Source organism: Lates calcarifer, linkage group LG15 (assembly GCF_001640805.2).
Source record: "Lates calcarifer isolate ASB-BC8 linkage group LG15, TLL_Latcal_v3, whole genome shotgun sequence".
Taxonomy (NCBI): domain Eukaryota; kingdom Metazoa; phylum Chordata; class Actinopteri; family Centropomidae; genus Lates; species Lates calcarifer.
Window position 1 is genome coordinate 15388530 of NC_066847.1, and position 22279 is coordinate 15410808.

Genomic DNA, 22279 nt, shown 5'->3' on the forward strand with positions numbered 1-22279 from the left:
CATGGGTTGAGTGCAACACGAATGTGTGCATATATGTTAATATATGTGCCTGAATGTCTTAGCATCTTCCTTTGTATGGATGTAAGTTTGGTCTGAGGATGTCATTTTCTCCTCAGATAGTCAGAGCTCTCTCTCAGCAGGCAGAACAATCTATTTTCCTGTACTGCGCCATCTGATTTTCTTTTTACTTTTTAAAATTTTACATTTTCCCCAGTCAGAGGGAACAAGATACATTTTTGCTGCATGACTGCAGGAAGTAATGTCTCTGCTCCCTCTACCTGCTGCTTCTGCACACGCTGTTCTTCTTTGTGTGATCTTTTTATGTGAATCTCTGTATTAAAATATACCTGCATATATTTCCGTACTTACATACTTTTTCAAAAGTCAGCAATGTGTGTGTAGAGGTAGGTAAAGTGTCTGTTCTTCCCCAAGGGTCCTTTTAAGACACTAGCACAGACACTTGTGTGTTAGACAGTAATTCCACTGTATTTGGCCTGGAATTAGTTTTCCATTTAATTTTACAGAATGGGATTGAATGGTTTGTGGTTGACTGTAGGAGTGTTAGAAAATACAATAAAGGCAGTGTTTTGTATGCCCTCTACTGTATTCCTGCACTTTTTTCAGTGTTCCCAAACATGCATAAAGGTCAATGAAAGTTCAAGAGGTAAAACATTCATAACTAGATGAAAGCTCATGGCTTAATATTAGTTTTCTTATGCAACTTTGTTACTTCTTGTTTGCCTTTAACTGTAGAATCTGAAGTGACATATTGGAGTTGTTTCGGTGCCATTTGGAAGTAAATATTGAGGAAAAAGAGCACAAGAAATATTGTCTTAATCTATTTAAACTGTCAGAATGAAACTGTAAAAGGAAAAGATGGAAACTCTCCTTCTTGGCCATGGCAGCGGCCACACTACAGGTATGAGAAGTGAAAAACAAAACAGACATATCTGAGCCACAGATGAGAATAATACACACCCAAACCCACCCCCCATCGTACCTCCCTAAACCAGACACAAAATTCCCTGTTCCATTTGAGCAGGAGCTGCAAGTCAGGTAAATAGCTTTACTGTATCTAACCCTCCCCTTCAGAAAAAAAACAAAAAAAACAAAACAGTAGTTGTGTAATACCATTCAAAATTGTTATTAGGGTGGGGGAAGAGTGTCTACCTGAGACTGAGTGTTCATGATACCAAAAAATTGTCAGTCTTCATGTAACAAGCAACAAGTAACAGTCCCAACTAAAAGCTGAATAAAAAATGTCAGCATGTGAGTCCACTCCCCTTCATGTATGTTGTTCTTTGCCAGAAACCATGCCACCTCTTCCTATTCATGGAAGACTGCTAGTGCTTCTCTATCCTGATGATGAATGTGGAGCTTGGCCGGGTGCTGCAGGTTGCATTTAATTCCTCTGTCGTGTAGAGTTTGCATTACCTTGCGGAATGCGTTTTGATTCATTACCTTGCTGAAGCATCAGAGTGCATGGAAAATCGGGACCTTGGTCCTCTTATACTTCATGGATGGTATTTCAGGATGGCATGTGGCTTGGTGCTAGCAACTGGAGAACATGGTGTGCACAGTCAACTTTGACTGGGTGTGGGAAATGCATAGTAGTTTGGGTATTAAACTAGAGATGAATTCAGTGAGTTTACCTTCCTCCTCACTCTCTGGGATTCCCACAATCTTAATGGTCATTTGGAGTGAGCCTCCAGGTCAAACCCTTTGGCTTGAAGCAAGCTATTTTGTTTGAGTCTAGTTTACTTAAATTGAGAGGTCACACATTTGTCAAAAATGGCAAAGATTTCATGCCAGTGCAAATTTGCAGCAACAGAATTCACTTAGGGTAAATGTGGTATAATAGTAACACAGTAGCTTTTGTAGTCTTGCTCTGCCCTTTAACCAAATAGAGAGATTTCAATATTACTTCTAAATGTTGCTACGGCATGCTGACCAGTGGACTAAGTTAATAATATCACCAGAAGCGGGCCTGTGCTTGTGGCCGTGTATAACAAAACATGAAGGTAACTCATCATTTAATGTCAACTTAACTTATATTGGTTAGCTCAGTAAGGTAACATTATCTGTATGAGCCCAGTATTCATGCCTATAGACAATCTCTGGTTTGTTTCTCTTCTGCTTCATCCAGTCTTTTCCCATCTTTTATCTGGAGGTGATGTTCAGGGCAGTTAACCAATCAGTTCAGTTAGTAAATAGTGCATTAGGAGGCATTTTCAGCAAATCCTTGGAGAGCCCTCAAGGGAGGGCCTTTGATCAATTGTCTCTTTATGGAATTGTAGACTTATTTTGCCAGATGGCTCTTGTCTCTTTATAGTCTTGCTGTTAGTTTGTCTGTCAGTATAGATTGTGAGATTACAGTCTACAGCTTTTTAATAAACAGACAGCCAACAAGAAGTCTGGTTAAACACCCTCCAGCTCTTAAAGAAAAGGTGACTCCTGAATGCGCCTGTGGCCAGTGGTGGAAAAAATCTTCAGTTACTTAAATAAAAGTACCAATACACTATACAATGTAAAAATACTCCATAACAAGTAAAAATCATGCATGAAAAATCCTATTTGGATTTAAGTACCTAAATATCAGCAACAAACTATGAGTAAAGTATTGAAGTTAAAGTACTATTATCTGACATCATTAGATTAATATTACTGAGGCATCAGAGTGTAAATAGCATGTGACTGTTGAAGCTGCTGATCTTCAACATGCACTACATTCCTTTGTTTTTCAAACCCAGCAACACACTAAAACAGAAACTGGTCTATCTGAAAAAATGTACATCCAATTACACAAAAAGCAATATAGTGTGTGCAGTACTATGCAGTGAGGAATGCACAGAGTTATATAACTGGTAATACTAAACAATCCTTAAACAAATGTATGGCTCAACACAGGATAGCCAACTTTTATAGTAATATCATAAATCAAGTCATTCTAATATCTGAAGCTGTACCTCCTGATTCAAGGGATCCTTGTTCTTTATTTAAAAAGAAACAGACCAACAACGACTGGGTCCAAAGATTATACTATACAGCCTTCTACTAACATGGAATAAACTATTGAATTAAAGTAAAGAAGTAAAGATGATCAAACTAACATGGTTAACTAACAGCTGGTAAAATGAGTAACATGATATCATCAACCTAGTCATGAGCAGGTATTGAAATGTTTAGCCTATTGAGCTGTCTTGTCATTGCTGGAGATTTTACTGGTTGGCACCCAGAGTGGTGATTTGTGTAAGCAGTGTCTGGAGTCAGCAACCTCCTCACAAACTTCAGATGGATGCTCCCTGAGGCATCATGTGGTTGCCAAGCAATGGCTCTACCAGTATGTCTCAGCTGTTTAGCCACTGGAAGTTGGACACTATTGTTTTGGCACTCCGATGAGCTCTTGATGAGGCGTTCTTGGACAGCATGTGTTGCTTTCATGTGCATTGATGATGGATTAAGCATAATAATTGCTGTACTTAACTTTAGCTGCATAACTTCAGAAAAACTATAAAGCTGTACTGAGACAGTGTGTGTGTTCTGTTTAGAGAGTTTGTTGAGCATTTGTAACAAAGCAGTTTTCCCATGGTTCTATATAGGATCAATAAAGTTTTTCTCTGATTCTGATTCACACTTGGCCACATGTAAATTCAAAAACCCAAACAACTGTCATTTACACTTGGCCTCAGGTCACTCCAAGGACTCCTGCTAACTGTCGTTACAACAATGAGGATTGGTTGATTGGATAATTAATAAGCATTAATAAGCAGGTGATCCTAATACAGTGCTCCAACAAAATTTCAGGAATTTTACAAAAATATCTGCAGGAAGATTATTATATATCCATTTCAAATGATAATTTGACACTGTAGACCTTGATATTGCTATACTGAATATTGAACAAAACATTTCAATTCAACAAACCAAAAAAAGAGAAAAATGTTGAGTTGGGAATTGTTGAGTGATTTATCTGTCTACATAAAGTAACTTAAAAATACTGTCCTTGGTTTTTGTCCTTGTAACATAAACACTAGGCTTAGTCCTTACTGAGGTGTGAGACAGTAGCTGCTGAGCTCGACCTTAAAAAGCCTTTGTTAACTGCAGCCTGGCCACAAGCCAAGCTCGTCAAAATGGAGTACAGAATGGGTGGGACTAATGAGGCAGACTGAAGTGGATCTTCCATTAATCATTTTGGTGCTCATATAATCTTCGTGTGTATGTGACAGAGTGACTTTCCTTAAACAGCCTCTAATCTGCCACCAGCACACACATACTGTACATTATCAGAAGGTTCTCATGAGCAAATGCTGCTCTTCAAATACATATTCTATGTCTTGACATATGTAAATCAATCATTACTTAAAGAAACTATAAGTAACAGTATCAAGTAACTCAGAAATACATTAATTGACTGAGCAATAATGAGCAATAATGGAAACTCGCACAAGATATTCAAATAGTTAATAGTGCTATCCTGGGCCATATACATTTCAGAAGTGGATCAATTTATGCTTGATTATTATGAAACTATTAATATGGTTGTAGAGTCAAATAAGTGGAGATACATTAAATTGCTGTGATATTAATGCACCAAAGCCATGGATGAGATTTAAGTAGTATCTAGATAATGGAAGACTAAGTAACAGTCTGTGAGAGCTACATTTTAAAGTATTTTTTTTTCCACGTCTGTTGCAGTAGAATTCTGAATCACCTCAGTGGCCCCAGTACTTGGTCTGTTACGCAATCACATTCTTAGTATGCTTGAATTTTCAGTGTAACAGATGCGACCAACCCCATGGTTAAATAGTCTGTTGTTTGTCTGTCTGACTGCTGTGTCACTGATAAGCACATGTCCCTGTGTGACCGAGTGGAGGAGTCAGAGCTGGCTGTTAGAGCTGCTAGTTGCACCCATATGTTACAGTTACAGACAGATATTACACACAGAACCATACTCAGACTCTAATAATGCCGTGATGGAAACTTTCCTTCCTTTACCCACTCCATGGAGGTCAGAGGTTACATGCAGCTCCATACAGGCAAGACTGGAACTGGTAAAGCTTCAGTGCTTCATCTAGGATCTCAAGATCACGTTGCAGTCTTGTTTGTATCATTGGAGTTAACAGATCATAACACAAATGTACTGCTGTCTATAGCTCTCAAAAACTTACACGCCAGACAGAACCCCGTTAAGCTATTTGTCCCAGAAATGACCAAAGAAAAGAGAGATATTGTTGACAATTAACATAAAAGTAATATTGTGATTATTGATACTCAGATCCAGGAAAGAAATGCAGATTCCTTCCTGGTTGTTGAATTTTGGACCCACACTTTACCCTTGTATGAGGGGTCATGGGAGTTTGCCATTCCAGCCTACATGTGGTTTGTGGGTTTATGGCTTATGACCATGTCATCTGGAGGTCTTGTGGGGGCACTGTGGGGGAGCGGGTTACCTAGGCCATACAATCCATCCAATCCCTATATAACCAAAACAAGAGTTGTCTCCATATTCTCCACAAGAGGTCATGTTTCTAGAACATGTTTCCAGTTGGTGTTGGTCTCCGTTAGGGTTGTGCCTGTTCAGGGACAGAATCAAGGTGCAGCTGGGGAAGGAGACAGTCCGGTTTGCGCCCCTCAGATTGCAGATGATATGGTTCTATTAGCCTCACCAGACTGCAACCCTTGACATGCAGCTGTGATGGGCTTAGGGGCTTGGTCACAAGTGAAGGTAAAATGGAGTGTGAGACTGACAGGTGCATTGCTGGAGGATAAGCAGTAGTGCAGACATTGTGCTGTAATGAAGAGGAGCTGATGTTTCAACCCTCACCTAGGGTCATGTGTTTTGGGTAGTGGCTGAAAGAATGATATCGCAAATAGAGGTGGCCAAAATGAACTTCTTCCATATGGTGGCTGGGCTCAGAGAGGGTAAGGGGTTAGGAACTCAGCTATCCAGAGGGATATTAGTGGGATTGCTGTTCGGTCATGTCAAGAGGAGCCAGCTGGGGTGGTTTTTGTATCTAATCAGGACGCCTCCTGGATGCCTTCCATTGGAGGTTTTCTGGGCACTGAGGTAAACCCAGATCACGCTGGCTATATTATATGTCTCAACCAGCCTGGGAACACCTTGTGATCTCCTTGATTTTTTTTAGCATTTCAATCAGGTCAGAAACACCCAAGCCAATTAAAACAGTTTAGGTAGGATTAAGAATGGGGATACCATCATTCTGTGCCAGAGCTATAAATGTGGCAACAAGCATGGATTGACTTAAGAAATTTGAAGTGAAGTGGTTCTTTAGACTTTGTCATGTCAAAATGACTGGGACACATGCACATACCTAATATGTTTATGGCTTAAACTTCTCCCCTGAATGAGTCATATTCTGTTGCCAGTGATTTGTAAATTGAAATTCTTGGGACAGCAGGGGTCCTTAATGGGCAGCCCAAGGTTTCTCAGTAAAAATGCCAAAATGCACTCAGTTTATTAGGCACACCTAGCTAGTCTAATACAACTGTTCTGCAATAAATTCTGTTTTAGGTGTATGGTGCTGTAGAAATGTATTGCATTATACAGACAGGTGTTTTTATTATATTGTCCACCCCATTTATATCAGTGAGAGCAGGCTAAATAACAGAAAAATGTCTCTTTGTATTTAGCTGCATTCATCCCTCCCTCAATTCTGACCAGTCTCCCTGTCCCTGCCACTGAGAAGCACCCATATGGCATGATGCTACCACCATGCTTCACCATAAGGATGGTATTAACCAGATGATGCACACTGAGTCCTTTAACCTCTGTTTTACAAACTCCAAATGGGTTATCATATGCCTTTTCCTTCTATTGACCCACTCTACTGTAAAGGCCTGATTAATGAAGTGAAGTGCTCCTGGGAACGTTCAAAACACTTGTAAATAAATAAGTGATTTCATTTTTGAATACTTGAATTCTTTCCACCCTGTATCTCTGGTTGTATTTAACTTGAGTGGGCAATGTTACAAACCAGTAAGCATGAGTGCTTTATAACATTGGATTTTTATATAATTGTATCAATAGCAGACACATCTGCTAGTTATTGTGTCCATAAACTATTTACTAATTGATCCCCCAGTAAACCTTCTATTACTGAAATGTATTGCTTTGATATACCAATATAAAATTACAAATTCTTTGATAGAGGATTTTATCCATATCTCCAATCCCTAAACCTAATATTTTACTGCCCCACCCCTACCCATTTTCATCTCCATAATGCCATACTCTTTTAGCAAGAAATAATGAAAAGTAAATCCTGTTAAGTTGGGGTTTCTAAGTGCAGAATGTTGAATGTGAGTTTGGGGCTCACTATACAACCATCCTCCACCCTTGGTGATTTTTAAATGCTATCCTCCTTGCTGTAACCTGAAGAATATGTTTTCTGTGAGTTAGTTAATTAGTTAAAATTCCTCTAAACCCTTTTGCATTACCAAAATGTGCATTATCATCCTTATCAAAACAATCTGAATATTATAAAACATAGCCCTGACTGGTTAAATGGGTCCACTTCATGTACATCCACAATCTCTTTAAACAAGTTGGAAAAGTAAAGTCTTTGTTATAGAAACTATCAATTAATAACATTAGAGTCTTTTGTGTTCTCTCTGAGCATTCCAGACTTCACTGAAGAAACTATAAATCTTATTTCAAACAACTGCCAGGTCAGACAGACCTAACTAGAAAATATTTTTTTTTATTTGGGTCCTACTCTTTTTCCTCTCCTGCACTTCCTATTATTCCAACCGTTGTCCTTTTTCCCATTTCCTTCCCTGTTTTGACCTGTTGTCTGTCATTTGGACTTTTGGATTATTGCTTGAGCTTTTCAGGATTTGTTTGCCTATTTGGACTTTATTATCTGATTTTGACATCCACCTGCCTCACCCCTCCATAAGCCATCATTTCTCTTCGTGTAAATGAATCCCTGAGCTACGTAACTCCTCCTCGACTGCATTTGAGTCCTTTCTCCTGTGTTCCTAGCTGTGACAGTACACTCAGTTCACAGCTGCATCCAAACCATGGACCCAGAAGACACTTCTTCTGATAATGACCTTTATGATTTTCCTTACATTTGTGAGTGCCTGAGCATGGAAAAGAAAAGACACTGGTTGGGAGTACAAAGAGGCAGCTTTAAGGATGGCAAAAGGGAAATTGTCCTCCAAGCCATGATTAAAAAGTTAATTTCCAGAGTCTCTCTAAGACTTGCCTGGCTCTTTATGAAGTCGACTTGCCTGGCTATTTCCCCGAAATATCTAGGGGTCAGCAGGGATCTTGGAGATGTCCCGCCTCCAAACTAGCACCACAGAGACTCAGCTGCCCAGTGACCCCGTGTCTCTGCTGCCTGGTGCCATGATCAGTGCCCAGTCAGGCCTCCAGCCATTCTGTTGGGAGTCCCAGCCAACATCTTGTCTGTTCCTGAGTCTGTTTCTGCACTGGGGGTCCCAGACAACATCTCATCTGTTCCTGAGTCGGGGGTCCCAGCTGACATCTTGTCTGTTTCTGAGTGGGTTGCCCAGGCCGATGTCCTGTCTGTTCAGAATTGGGGTCCCAGCCGATGTTTTATCTGTTCCTGAACCTGAGTCAGTTGACGCCAAGCCTATTCCTGAGTGTGTTCCTGAGTTGCCTATCCCAACCAACACCTTGTCAGTTCCTGAGCCTGTTCCCGAAACTGTTCCTGAGTCAGCTCTTCTGGCCACTTTAGTTTTTTCCTGGTTCTTAGCCATGAGTTTTCCCTGCACCTAATCTCCAGTTGGGGGCCTGGATTACACCAGCTCCTGATCTCCAGTCTGTCGGATCTCTCAGATCATCTGTCTTCTGTCTTCACAAACACCCAGCCTAATGTCCAGCTGAATTTTGTTTGTGCCAGTTACCTTTCCTGACCTCCAGAGGGGACCCTCCTTTACTGCCTTCGCTTGCGCCCTCCTGCTTTGCCTCTAGATAGGACCTGCCTTTGCCATCAGTCTCCTGCTCTGCCTCCAAAGAAATCCTGCCTTTGCCATTGGTGTCTTGCTTGACATGCTGATGGATCTTGCTTTCATCCCTGCCTACACTGATGTCCACCACAGCTGTTGTGCCTTTGACGACTCCCACAAAACCATTCCCACCGGTCTGTCTGGACACCGGACTGTCCCCCATGCAGCTCCGCCTGTCTGTTCGGCCACTGTGCTGTTCAATCAAACAACTCTGCCTGTCTCTACAGCCTCCAGGCCATCCTCCCAAGTGGCTTCACCTGTCTGCCTGGCCTCTGGACTCTCTGGTCCCTGGGCCACCAGCCCAAGGTCTTCTGCTCCACCCCTGTCAAGCCCCCAGGCTGTTTTTCTGAGAACCCAGCTCCATTTTTTGGTTCCATATCCACTTGCTCCTCATCGTCTCTCCTGCTCCCTTCTACCCTCTTCTTTACTTTCTGTTTGTGTCCTTTCCTTTCCTTCTTCCTGGTCTTTGCATTCCTTTCAGCCAAAGTAGTACTTTGATTTCTTAATCTCTGCAAATACAAAGTGGCTAAGGATCTCAAACTGTTAACTCAAGTAACTTCCCAAGAATACTTTCAATCCATTTTCCTCTCCATGAACATTAAAAGACTCTAATTTTGCTTAGTCACAAACAGACAAAATGATGAATCATAAGAAGGGTACATGATTAAGTAAATATCCCTCTATGTCACAGCAGCCTAGTTTTTGCTCTCTTTATTTTTCCATTTGTCGGGGCATGAGCTGTAGTGTGTATCCATACCATAATAAGACTTGATAAGAGCAGGTAAATGGAGCTGAGACAAGACTAGCTAACTGAGATCTGTCGAGCCTTTCGAAATCTCAGACAGGTTGTGTGTTTGTTTACCATCTGACTGCTTTGTTCACCAATAAATTCCTCCCTTCCTTCAATTCTCTTCTCATCCCACGTTGTTGAACACTTGAGACTCTGTATTTTATGATTGATTTCTGTTTCTTTTACTTCTCTGCCTCTTCTTTTCATTTTCTTTCTTCTCTTCTTTCATATCTTCATCTTTTTCTTCCTTTTTTGCTGCTTTTCATAGTTTTTACTCTTGCTGTGCATTGACTCTCCCTCCTCTATTCTTTTTTTGAACAGATGCTTTTCTCCTTTGATGTGATCTGTCTCTCCTACACCCTCATTTTAACTTGGATGTTCTCAGCAACAACAAAAAGAGTAGTTATTGTTACTGTTTTACCAAAACTCACCCTCCTTCTCCTCTTCCCCCTCCTGTTTTTTTTTTTTTTTTTTTTTTTTTTAGATTTTAGTCCTTTCCCAGACACAAAAAAGCAGCACTTGGCACTTTTTAAATGTAAATAAAGTTTTGTTGTTTCCTCAGCCATAGCCTCCTCTAGCCCTGTTTATCAGGCAGACTTCAAAGTGGCACACTGACATGTGGCTCTATCTCTCCCCTGCTTTGTGAAATAGGGTCACAGGCGGTGCTTGGCTTTCAGAAAAACTTTTCCCTTTCATGTAAGAACTTAGTGGGTGAGAGGAACTAACAGGGGCCATGCCAGCCAGCCAGCCACCCACTATCCAAAATGAGACACACATTGTGGCTGTGAGTGTGGGTGTATACATAGGTAGATGTGGATGAGTGTTGTTTTTGTGCACTTTTCTCAACTGGTCATAGCAGGCCAGCACTTAGCTCAGTCCATGTTTTTGTTTTGCTTTGGTGTATTTATTTCACCTGTTGTTTTGGTGTATCATTATTTTATTCACTGAGTTTCTGCCACTGTCTGTGTTTTTTCTCTTTTCTCTAGCTGTCATGCCAGTGTGAGAGCGCCTTAGTACCTCGTGCTGAGCTTGAGACTGCAGCAGCAGGACAAAAGACAGAAGAGGAGAAAGAGAGGACGGGAGGAAAGAAAACACGGGAACAAGCCAGAAAAAGAGCAAGGAGAATCCGAGGAGTCAGCATGTTGATCAGAGCTGAGTTTAAGAGACAAACCTGACTCTGGATGAGACAGAGAGAGCATAAAGATAGGTAAAAAAAAAAAAAAAAAAAAAAAGGCTGAAATGCTCACCTGTACCCAGACAGGTTGAGAAGTTAAGAGAACTGTCCGGCCATGGCTGTACGTCTACTCCTGGTAATATAGATTTAAGATTAAATGCACCCACGCTGCAACCTCCTAAATTTGCATCTGTCCTCCTCTGACTTTCCCTGACCCAGTCACCAGCTCAAACCTCCCCCAAAACCCTACATCTCCTTCCTCTCGGCTATCACTTCATACCCGAAGTCTCAGTCAGTCTAACCAGACAGCTGTGTTCATAGCAAGTTACCACATGAGCTGTCACTGAGGAGTGGAGAAGCCTGTTCCAGAGTTTGACAGGAATAAGCCTTTTATCACTACACATGGACTGTTGATGAAGAAAGATGGCAGTGAGACTGGCAGGTGCCACCCCTTCCTCTCGGCCACCCTCCCTCCCCCCACTGGCCACGGCTCGGACTGGTTAGGGTTGGTCTATTGGCATCCATTGCCCATTGCAGCATCGGCAGCAGCTGACAGAGAGTGGGAAGGAGCAGTATGCAGGAAACTGACTTACCAGCCACAAATGCCTTCAAAGGTAAAAACTGATAATGCACAGCAGTGTGTGTTTGTGTGTGTGTGATTGTGTGCGCGTCTGTGCATCAAAGAAAAAATGTATACTGATGTCAAACAGAAAAAAATTGATCTTACTTAGTTAGTGCTGATTTCACCAATAGCAAATTTACTCCGCTGTGGCTAATATTAATAGTGTGAATTGGCCAAACTACAGCTGTGTCTGAGATGACTCCATATTTACTATAACAGACCAATAGAACAGTTCTAGAAGTAGAATAATGCACACTACTTTCTGCTAACAATCATTTTACTGAGGCAAAAATTACATTAGGGTTACTCCACATCTGTTAGTGATGACTTAAAATGAGTAATGAATGAAGGACTGATTTCGTACACATGCTAAAAAACAAAACTCATACCTTTATCTGCCTTTGTCACAGCATATATTTTTACTTACTATGTCATAATAGGAAAAGCACAGATGTTATTAATAATGATTTCTATGTTTCTATGTGGTCCCTGTAGGACAGTGCCTTTACTGAACTGACTGGCTAAAGATGATAGAAACAACACTCTGTATAATTTAGATACTTGAAAAGACAAAGAGTTGACTCTGTCTCTTTGCTGTTCAAGAAGACCAACAGAATGATGAGGCTTTATCCAGGTTATCTGGGTAAATTGATGGTATAACAGGTAGCAGTTGACTCTGAGCCAGATTCACCTCCAAACTGGTATTTCTGTGTGACATACTTGGCCAATGTCCTTTGGTGCAACTAGGCAATACCGATGCAGATTCACTCAAAAAACCTGTGCCAGCACTGGCCCAGCTCTAGACCAGATGAGGATTCCTTTATGGTGATCTATATTGGATCTGGGCCAGATTTGACCAGATCTGTGTGTCCTGATCTTGGGCCAGATCACCACAAAGGAATCCTCATCATCTTGAGCATCTTGGATCTGGCCCAGAACTTATGAAGGCTATGTGGCGTATATACAGTCCAAATCATAAATACTTGCACAGTGACCCTTTGTTTTACTCAAGCTCTGTGCTTAAGCATATTCGATTCATCTTTAATTTGAGAAGGTTTACATCAGTATTGAAAAACACACTTTGCTACTATTTCATGCACATAAGCTCACACGTGGCTTAGAACTGATCTGTCGATATGATACTGCACAGTAAAGAGATGCATGCAAGTGAAGAAGATGACAATGACACTCAAATAAAGCAAAAATCAATTAGAGAGATGTCATAGGTAGCTTGTTTGCCAAAATCAACATTTGGGTATGTGCAAAAAACCAATTGTGCCAAGGAAATTGAGAAAATGGCCAATGAAATCTTGTGGATTATCAGAAGATCATTTGGATGGTTAGGAAAAACCCCTTTATGACTGCACAGCAAGTCCTCAGAGGATTCACACGAGATGCAAACCCCGGGTAAGTTAAAACAGAGGAGCCAGGAAACCAGAATTCTGGAACAAAGTTCTGTGGGGGCTAAACCAAATCAACCGCTATCAAAATGACGAAAAGAGGAAAGTGAGGGGAAAAAATGCCACCTTATCTGTCTATCACATGTGATTCCATTATGGCTTGGCATGTATAGTTACCAATAGAACTTCCACACTGGTATTGATAATTTAATTGCTGATGGAAGCAAACAGGATGAATGCAGACACATACAGGGGCACTGAGTGTGCTCAAATGCCTCAAAACTCATTGGATGACATTTCATCATTCAGCAGCACAGCAATCCTAATCATAGAACCAAAGCAGTCAAAAGGCTGTTCAGGGTGAAGGAATATATAGCCACACACTATAGCGACTAAAGGACAATGCTTCTGCAAAGAATCAGCATGTAGCCTGACATGCACCTCCCTAGAAATCTAACTACATGTCACAGTAATGCAGACTGCAACAACTGTCCCTGGTCCATTTGTCTCTCAGTGGCGAGACAAGCTCAGAAAACTCACTGTCCCATCAATCAATTTCAATCAGTTCAAATTTCATCAGTTCAATGGTCATACAAACCATCTCCTCAGATGTCTTCTCTCTTCTCTGCATCAAAGTAACTATTGTTCAACATTTATTGGCCCAACATGAAGAAACTCGACACAGTATCATAGGAAACCCACCACCAACTTAAGTTTTGGTTGTGTAATTGCAGAGCGATACAGACACACCAGCCAACAAGTATATCTGCTTACAGCCTCGTAGGCTACTTGCGTAGGTTATGGCACAGGCTCTGCATTGATCCTTTGCATATGTACTGTACAAACTAAGCTTTAAGGTAGACAGACCCCTCATTAAACAAGAGCTTAAGGTGGCTGCACTGAAGGCCTAGGAGAGCATCACCAGATAGTTACAAATCATCAGGTGATGTCTACAGGTCTGATAGACATAGTGATCACACACAAATAAATACATTCCCACAGAATATTGAATAGGATTATTTTGTCTGAATTCATGAGTATCCTCCCATTGCTTTTGAAACCCTACACTTTTGGCAGTATGTTTTAAACGGGTCATATCTCACACACACTTATTTCTGTATTGGTGTAAACCTGCTCAAATTAAAGTGGAGAGTTCATGTAGTGGGTTTCCCCTCTATTTTGTTTCAAGTTGTACATGTTGGTGAAGCAACAGTATGGAGAAGAAATATAACAGTCCAAATATTACTTATGTCTGGACTGTAGATGACAAATGCAGACCCACAAAATTATCACAGTTTAAATCACACTGGTAATATAGGTCATAATAATACATAACAATGATAGAATAGTATTTTAGTTTTTTTATGTGAACATTCCAGTCCCGTAAAAATAAAAGGAGAATAGTTTGCACATTGTGTCTTGCACATCACCAGGTGTGTTGTCACCTGCTGCATCAATTTCTCTGCAATTAAACAACCCTGTATAATTTTCAGATTCAGTATTAGCCTCTGTAGACTAGACTTAACAGTTTTTCATTAAAGCACAATCACTTGTTCTGATTATGATAGTTGTAATTGCAGTTGTATGCAGACTCACAGGGGAGGCTGAGCTCTTCCTCTGGGGACCAGTGAACGGGTTAAGACTTGTGACATGCTTGCCTTAGTCAAATCATGAGACAATGGATTATAGTGACTAAATAAGCGAGGAGTACACACACACACACACACAGTGTGACCAAATAACTGCAAACTTAATGGCATTCCCATCAACTTCACTATATTACTTTGTGTTAAGTGCTAATTAGCAAATGTTAGTATGCTAATGTGCTCAACTAAGATGGTAAACACTATAGTACACCTGCTCAACATTAGCATGTTACCGCTGTCACTATGAGCATATTAGCATGCCAATATTAGCATTTAGCTCAAAGTACCACTGTGTTTAATGTCACAGTCATATCTTTGTTTGTTAAAAACATAATTACATCAGCTTCCAAACTGTAACTCAGAATCTGTGATATCAGGAGTTTCTGACACTGACGACGTCTCCCACTTGGTGAAAAGAACAACAAACATGTCAACAACCTGCGGTAAGAATGTAAACACAAATGCACCACCGCTGGCAGTTACATCATAATAAAATTCAATATTAACACTAATACAATCCATTCAGCTTTTACAGGAGCTACACATGGTTTGTTTCTGGTTTTGAACTTCTACAGAAGTAGCTAATTTAGGTTGTTTATATACATGATTTGCATAGGTCCAAATAATAACAATGTGTGCTTTATAATAATGTGTGAAGACAATATATCAAAACCTGGAGACATTATTTACACGTTCTTTAAGTATTTGTAAGGTGGTGTCTGTAAGATATCTGTAAAGCACAACTGACTAATATAAAGAAAGTAAAGTTATTATTTTTGCTCAGATCATTAATGAAGTAAAAAATAACAGTATAAACATTTTTGCTAGCATCAGCAGTATCATCCAGAATGAGGTCATCCTCTGTGTGTTTTCACTCATATGAACAAACAGCTCCTTATGGCAAAGTTATGCAGATGATACACCTGTGAAGATGACTGATGACATTTTCAACAGCATTCTCTCATTTCACCCCAGTCCAAATGTTCCTCGAGCTGCTGTGGCAAATTTCACATTCTGCCATCCTCTCTTTGTTTGCTGAGAGTCCTGCTGTGATGTTTCCATTTGCAGTGTTATCCAGAGCACAAATAGGAAAGCACCTCCTTGGAGTGACTGACAGAACTTTTACTCTGAGGAAGATGATATCTCCAAGACAGACATCTCACTTTGTGAGCTTATAGAGAACTGTACTGACAGACTGACTGAGTCACTGACAGATTGACTTGTACCTGACTGCTTTCTGTTGTTGATTTAATTAATAATGATTTAATTACACTTAACGTAGGACCAAGGGGCAGACTGGCATGCAGTGTGTGTACTGTGTTTAATATTTTGATAAATGCACTGACTTCGAATCTTCACATGCATGCTATTTTATCTGTAAATATGTGTATACATCCTGCTGATATCTTTACTGTGATCCTTTACTACAGATGGGGAGAAATCACCCCAGCCAGTTCTCAAAGCATATGTATTACATAATTAATCAGCTGTATGAATGAGCTTGTGTATGTGTGTGGGTTAGTTCTGGTCAGTGTCTGCTGAGGCCTGGAGGGGGTGAGGAGGGGAACGAAGTCATTGAGCGGTGAGAAACAAACTGGCTAGAATTCAGATGTAGGCAGACACTGGTGGTTGATAGCTGCAGCGTTAACGTAAGGTTCTGTTTAATGCTGGAGTTCATGTCAGGTAAAAAAAACATACGTCTGTTCACACACACTGTTTGGCCCAGTCAGGTTTGTGTGTCTGTCTGCATCTGTGTTCAGTGAAACTGAATCCACACTGATCTCTATGGTGAGCTTGTTGCTGTTGCTGTATGTATTGTGCTATCAGTTGAAGTGTGGAAGGAAGAGAGCGTTCAAACAAGCACAGACTAAAGCCACCGTACCAGCCCTGGAAAATAACTTTTTACTCTGATCACACTCCTTTCCCTCATCTGTTTTCTTCCCTTCAGTATTGTTTTTTCCCTTGTTAGCTTCATCCCTCCTTTTGTAATATAGTCCCTTCCTCAATTCCCTCCTCATATGTGCTTTGATACTTTCCTCCTTCCCTCTCTTTTCCTTTGGTGACCAAGAGAGCTCAACACACTACATCTTAAGAAAACACATGGAAATAGACAAAACCTGCACAACACATACACTACAAATCCAAACAACAAACCAAAACTATTTGGTTGTTTTGTGTGTATTTGCAGTGAGTTTGTCTATTTGATTGTATTGTCTATCTTTCCAAATATCTCTCTTTGCACTCGTCTGGTTGTGCTGCCCAGCCATATATCTGCATTAAGCCGTTCATGGCATTCAAACACTGAGCATGCTCACCAATACCAGTCCACCTCCCTCTTTCTTATCCCTTTGTCTTCTCCCCTTCTGTGTCTGACACATTTTCTGACTCTTCCTCTCTCTTGGTGGTCACCTTTTTCTGTCCATCTCCATTTATTGCTCTCTTTCTGTCATTCTCTTTTCTTCCCACCTCTGCTCCATCTCTTGCAGTGTGGTCTCCCAACACAGTCAAGGCATATTGAGCTGTACTAATGTGGAGCTCTTGCCCATCCATGAGTGACTGACAGATCAGGTTAATTAGAGGAGTACCTCCTGCTCCTCTGCCCACCTGCTGTGTGGGGCTGAGGCCTCAGGCGCACTGGATGTCTGCCTGCCAGCTCTTTACCTGTCTATGCATTGGTAAAAGTATATGTGCTTCGTTCTAATCAAGTCTGAGATGTAATATTGATTTTTTTGATTGACATTTAAAAGTGTTAGATTGACTGAATTGCAACCATTTAATCAAAATTAGATGTAGTCTGGCTTTTCTTAAATGATAATTCCACTTTTTCTCACAACTTGGGTTGTATCTTCTGTGATTTGATCATTGTTGCTGTAAATGATAACATGGTACTCACCAAGTTAATTGCTGAGATTTGGAACAGCAGTGTTAAAAGAAAAACACAAGCAATCAGATAGTCAGCAGGTTATAAACAAACAGCCCAGAAATGACTTTGGAGATTACAGTATACCAACAGACTGTGATGAAATATTACAGTAATATGTGTGGCTGCCTGGTGTTTGCAGGTTCACGGGCAGCTATCATGTCACTGGTTAGCTCACCAGCTGCAGTAGTCTAGAAACTAGCCCTGCAAATAATCACCATGTTCCCAAGCTACCAACCATCCATTTTGGGAGGACATGCAGTTGAATTCCAGTTGACACAGGACACGAGAGGTGCACCCTGGACAAGTCAATCATTGGACCAACATATAGAGACAAACAACCATTCATGCTCACATTCAAAACTACAGGCAATTTAGAGTTGCCCATCAGCTTAACCTGCATGTCTTTGGACTGTGAGAGGAAGCCGGAGCACACTGAGCAAACCCACGCAGGCTTGTAGAGAACGTGCAAACTTTGAAAGCTGAACCCTCTTGCTGCAAGGGAACAGTGTTAACCACTGTACCACTGTACCGCCCCAAGTACTTTTTCCATCATATATCAGTCATTGATTTCATTTTTTCACATACACTGTTCAAAACTGCTGATAGAAATGATGAAATGACCAAATTACTACATAATTTAGAATGATTTTCAGTATGGACAACGGTATAATTTTTGAATAGTCAATTGTTAAGAGATGGTTTCTAGTTTTTTTAGACTCCTTACATTCTCAGCACACAAGTTTTAAATGGGGAATATAACCAAGCATTTAGACTGTGAGCAAGCAGCTGAGGCTTGTGGAACCCTACAGGTGATGAGTGCAGATGAGGATGTGTATCATCAACACAAACATACTAGTCAAAGACAACCAAGAGACAACTCTCTCCTACCACACACACAATCACATACAAGCTAAAGGCAATCAATTAAAACTGCAGCATCTACTAAACTATCTGCAATCTGTAAAGAGGAAAATGAAGAGGCAAACATTCTGTTGCATCTACTGTGCTACTGATACTCTGTATTTGTCTGAACCCCCGATTCTCAAAAATACAGTGAGAAACAGCTAAACACAAAATACTTGAAGTCTTTAATAAAAAGGTTAGTATTGTAGCTATGGGATAAAGGGTCCAGGCTGTTTCTTCTGCCAGTGTAATAGGAGAGTATGCTGTAGTGTACCGGTGGGCAGAGTTGTTTATAACAGATAGAGTGGAAGAATCTGTATCAAAGGTATTTTTGAAGTATTTTGTGTAAAAACAACAGACAAAAATGTTCAGTGCAGCAGAGGAGAGGGTATCTGAGGACTGACATTGCAGTCCCATTTAATAGGGAAAAAAATAGGAAAAATATTATTTCTTTCTCTCTTGGCAAACAAGACTGTCCAAAATTCCCACTTTCCTGTGTAAATGTGGTTGTGGTTTATGTCACGTTCAAGTGATGTGGGAATATTTACTGGAATATGTTAGTAGTGACAGTGCATTCAAACTGAGCCCTTAACTACTGTGACTAAGATTACTGATTAAGTGATGAGACATTTTATTTTTATTCCCACTCTCTTTTTTCAGGCAACACACTTGCACTTAGGACATGATTCATTTGAGTTTATTCAAAGCAACCCAGGCACCAAAGCATCAGCTGCAAACAAAATGACTAAATATAGGAAGTTGTGCTCTGTTTTTTTTTTTTTTTTTTTTTTTTCATCCTGGTCTAAGTTACAGTCACTGGTCAAGACAATGGAGCATTTAACAGCTAAAGAGGAACTGGTAGGAACCAAACTCAGAGCAAAAATAAAGTGAATTCATCAAGTGGACATAAACACAACTACAAACTGAGGTTAATGTTGCTACATAACTGCTGGATGTGTAAATAAATGATGGCTTGCTAACAAATTTGCCAAATTAGCTTGAAAGAGATCAGAATTGTTAATTTATAATCAGACTTTCAAAATAACAGCACTGTAGTGTAAAAATTCAGGACTGCCTACAACACTGCTCCATGATACTGGATAGTGGTCTGGTCCTCTGTTTGTGTGTGTGTGTAGCTATGAACTCTTGTCTGATAAGTGTGTCTTGTCTCTCTGTGCATGGCTGCTTGCGGTCTGATTTTGTCTCCTTTACTTACTTCTCACCCAGTCAGACATCCACCCAGCCTATGTTTACAGTGGCCTAAATAAGTACATCATCTAGGTGGTAGTGTGTGTCTCTGGTTATCTGTGATTATATCTGTGTGTTTGATCTTCCTGTCTAATTGTACCTGTGACTTTTAAATGTGACTGTACTATATGTGTGGGTCAGAGTGTGTGTGCATCTATGTATGTTCATGTACATGATTGTCTGTATGTGTGCGTATCTGTGTGTGAGTGTAGTCAATAGCTGAATTTGTCACTGTCATTGTTTAGTAGCCTTCACATTAATGCTTCAATTTCCATTCCTCACATAGCAACAAACATCTTAAAGCAGGACTGCCAACACTGGGTTTCACACCAGGTCGATTGTCCTGCACCCTGGGTCAAGGAAGGGCCCAAGATAACCTTATAATTATTATTATTAGTAGTAGTATTATTATTATACAAATTGAAATTCAAACCACATTCATTCAGAGCGATGGCTTTTCAGAATCAGATATAACAGTGCAATAAATTCAGTGCTATATAAAATTCAACAAAAAGAAGTATTCAGTATAATTAAATTTCAAAATTGTTGCTGATGTGTGGAAATGTATTGCTGTCACACCAGAAAGAAAGGATCACTATCACAATATAATGTGAAGAGTTTCATGTATATCTTGATTACTATGTTTCACATTATAACGTAATATTTATGTTTTACTTTAGAAACTTTTCATGTTCTAACATTTTAGTTCTGGACTTTGAATGGATTAAATTTACTTATATAGTAGGATGCAGCAGATTACTGTTCCTTTCTCCCATCTGACACAGAGATATCTGTTGTCTCCATGATAAATCTACACTGGAAAATTTGGATTCTCTAATCCTCTATCCTAATCACTGTAACAGGGTTTCTTCTTCACATGATGATTAGGAAATCAGCTCACTGGAGAAAGCTGACTGTAACCTGGTTACCTAAGTGCATGTAAGTGCATGGGGATATGCTGCTTGGATTAGTTACGACAAAGCAGATATATGATGTATGTGATCCTGACACATCTCATCCTGTAATCAAATTACTGACTAGATGACAGCATATGTAGCTTCTGCTCTTTTTCTTTGACAGTTAATGTTGTAAAAACCACCCTCCTGAAGTTTGGAACTACTGTAAGTCCTCCACAGGAGAACTTGCAGCCACATTTGCTTTTCAGCCGTGTGTGTTGCTGCTTTACTTCGTCAGCAACTTTTCTAATATCAATAATAGCATTTTTTATTTGCCTTTATTTCATTGACATTTAGCTAAGCATATATGTTTTACTGCAGTTAACAGTTTAGTAGTATAATACAACAAAACAGAAAGTACAGAAAACCTCAACAAATAAAACAGAAAACTGAGGGTAAGCATAGTATATACAGGCACTGTAAAAGGCAGGCAGTTATTGATAATGGTCTTAAAGTTACAGAGGTAGAGGTAGTAAGCCTGTTTAAATTTTTAGGTGACATTACAAGTATGACAAATATGTGTTACATTAACATTTATAAATATTATAATGCAATAATAACTATATAATATGGCAGACCACTAATGGCTCTGTCAAATTATCATTAAAAAGAACTCTATAACTACTGCTGAGTGCTTTACCTGGGAGTTGAATATCAGAGCATATAACATGAGTTAATATTTCCTGCTAATATGCTCTGACATATTGAAATATTAATTCAACACTGATGGACACATTTAGAGCTTTAACAGCGTGTTCATTTACAGGAATAATAACAAATTCACTGCAAAGACTAAATTAAATGTCATGGATATGTCACGAACAGACATTATGTAGAAAACCTGACCTTTGGAGGTGATTGTTTGCCTGCTTTTCTATCAACATACACCAGCAGCAGCAGCACAACTTCACCAAACACCCCAGACTAAAGAGGCCTTGGTCACAAATATATTTAAAACCTTGGAATCTGACCTCTTCAATTTAGTAAAGGTTTTCTTCAACTATGGACAAAAACCTAAGATTAACTAAGCTTTTAAAATGTATTCAGCCACTGCTTTTTCTCAAGTTCATGAGATTTCTGTGAATATGATTTTTTTTACAGAAGCCTCCAGTATTGTGTAGTCTCTTCATGATATTTTTCTCCTGCACCATGTCTCTTAATGCATCCAACAGATGATTATACAAAATAGATGATGATGGACCACAGTGTATGAAAATGATTTACAAATATTTCTAAACATTTTCTTCTTTGAGTGGCAAGGACACATCTTTTTCATGCCGTCCTCCTTTAACCAGCCTTGATTACCTTAGCAGAACAGTCAGACTGATCTGCTCTAATTCAGTTGTTGATACGATGGCTGAGGTTACTGAGTTTAAGACATTATTTTGCCTCAGCCTGTCAATGCTGCCTGCCTGCAGAGATTCTCTGCTAGCTTGGCTAGGTAGCTTGTGGGTGTCTGTGTGCAACCATGTGTGCATGGGTATTTCTCTGTGTGTGCATTTGCGTGAGTGTGAGTTTCATATGTATTTGTCTGTGTTGTATGCACGTGTGTGTGTCTGTACCTTATCCATGTGTGTGGGCGTATGTGTGGGCAGAGCGTTAAAGCTGACAGTGAGCAAG

General features: G+C 40.0%; 1 protein-coding gene across 1 annotated transcript in view; it reads left to right on the forward strand.

Annotated features, from left to right (window-relative positions):
* The window catches only part of LOC108876264 (low-density lipoprotein receptor class A domain-containing protein 4), a 192005-nt gene that overhangs the window by 53234 nt on the left and 116492 nt on the right, over positions 1-22279 (forward strand). The window contains exon 2 of the mRNA XM_018665646.2: positions 10774-11575. Within this exon, the coding sequence (XP_018521162.1) occupies positions 11536-11575 (40 nt within the window). The 5' untranslated portion in view covers positions 10774-11535. The remainder of the gene's footprint in view (positions 1-10773; positions 11576-22279) is intronic.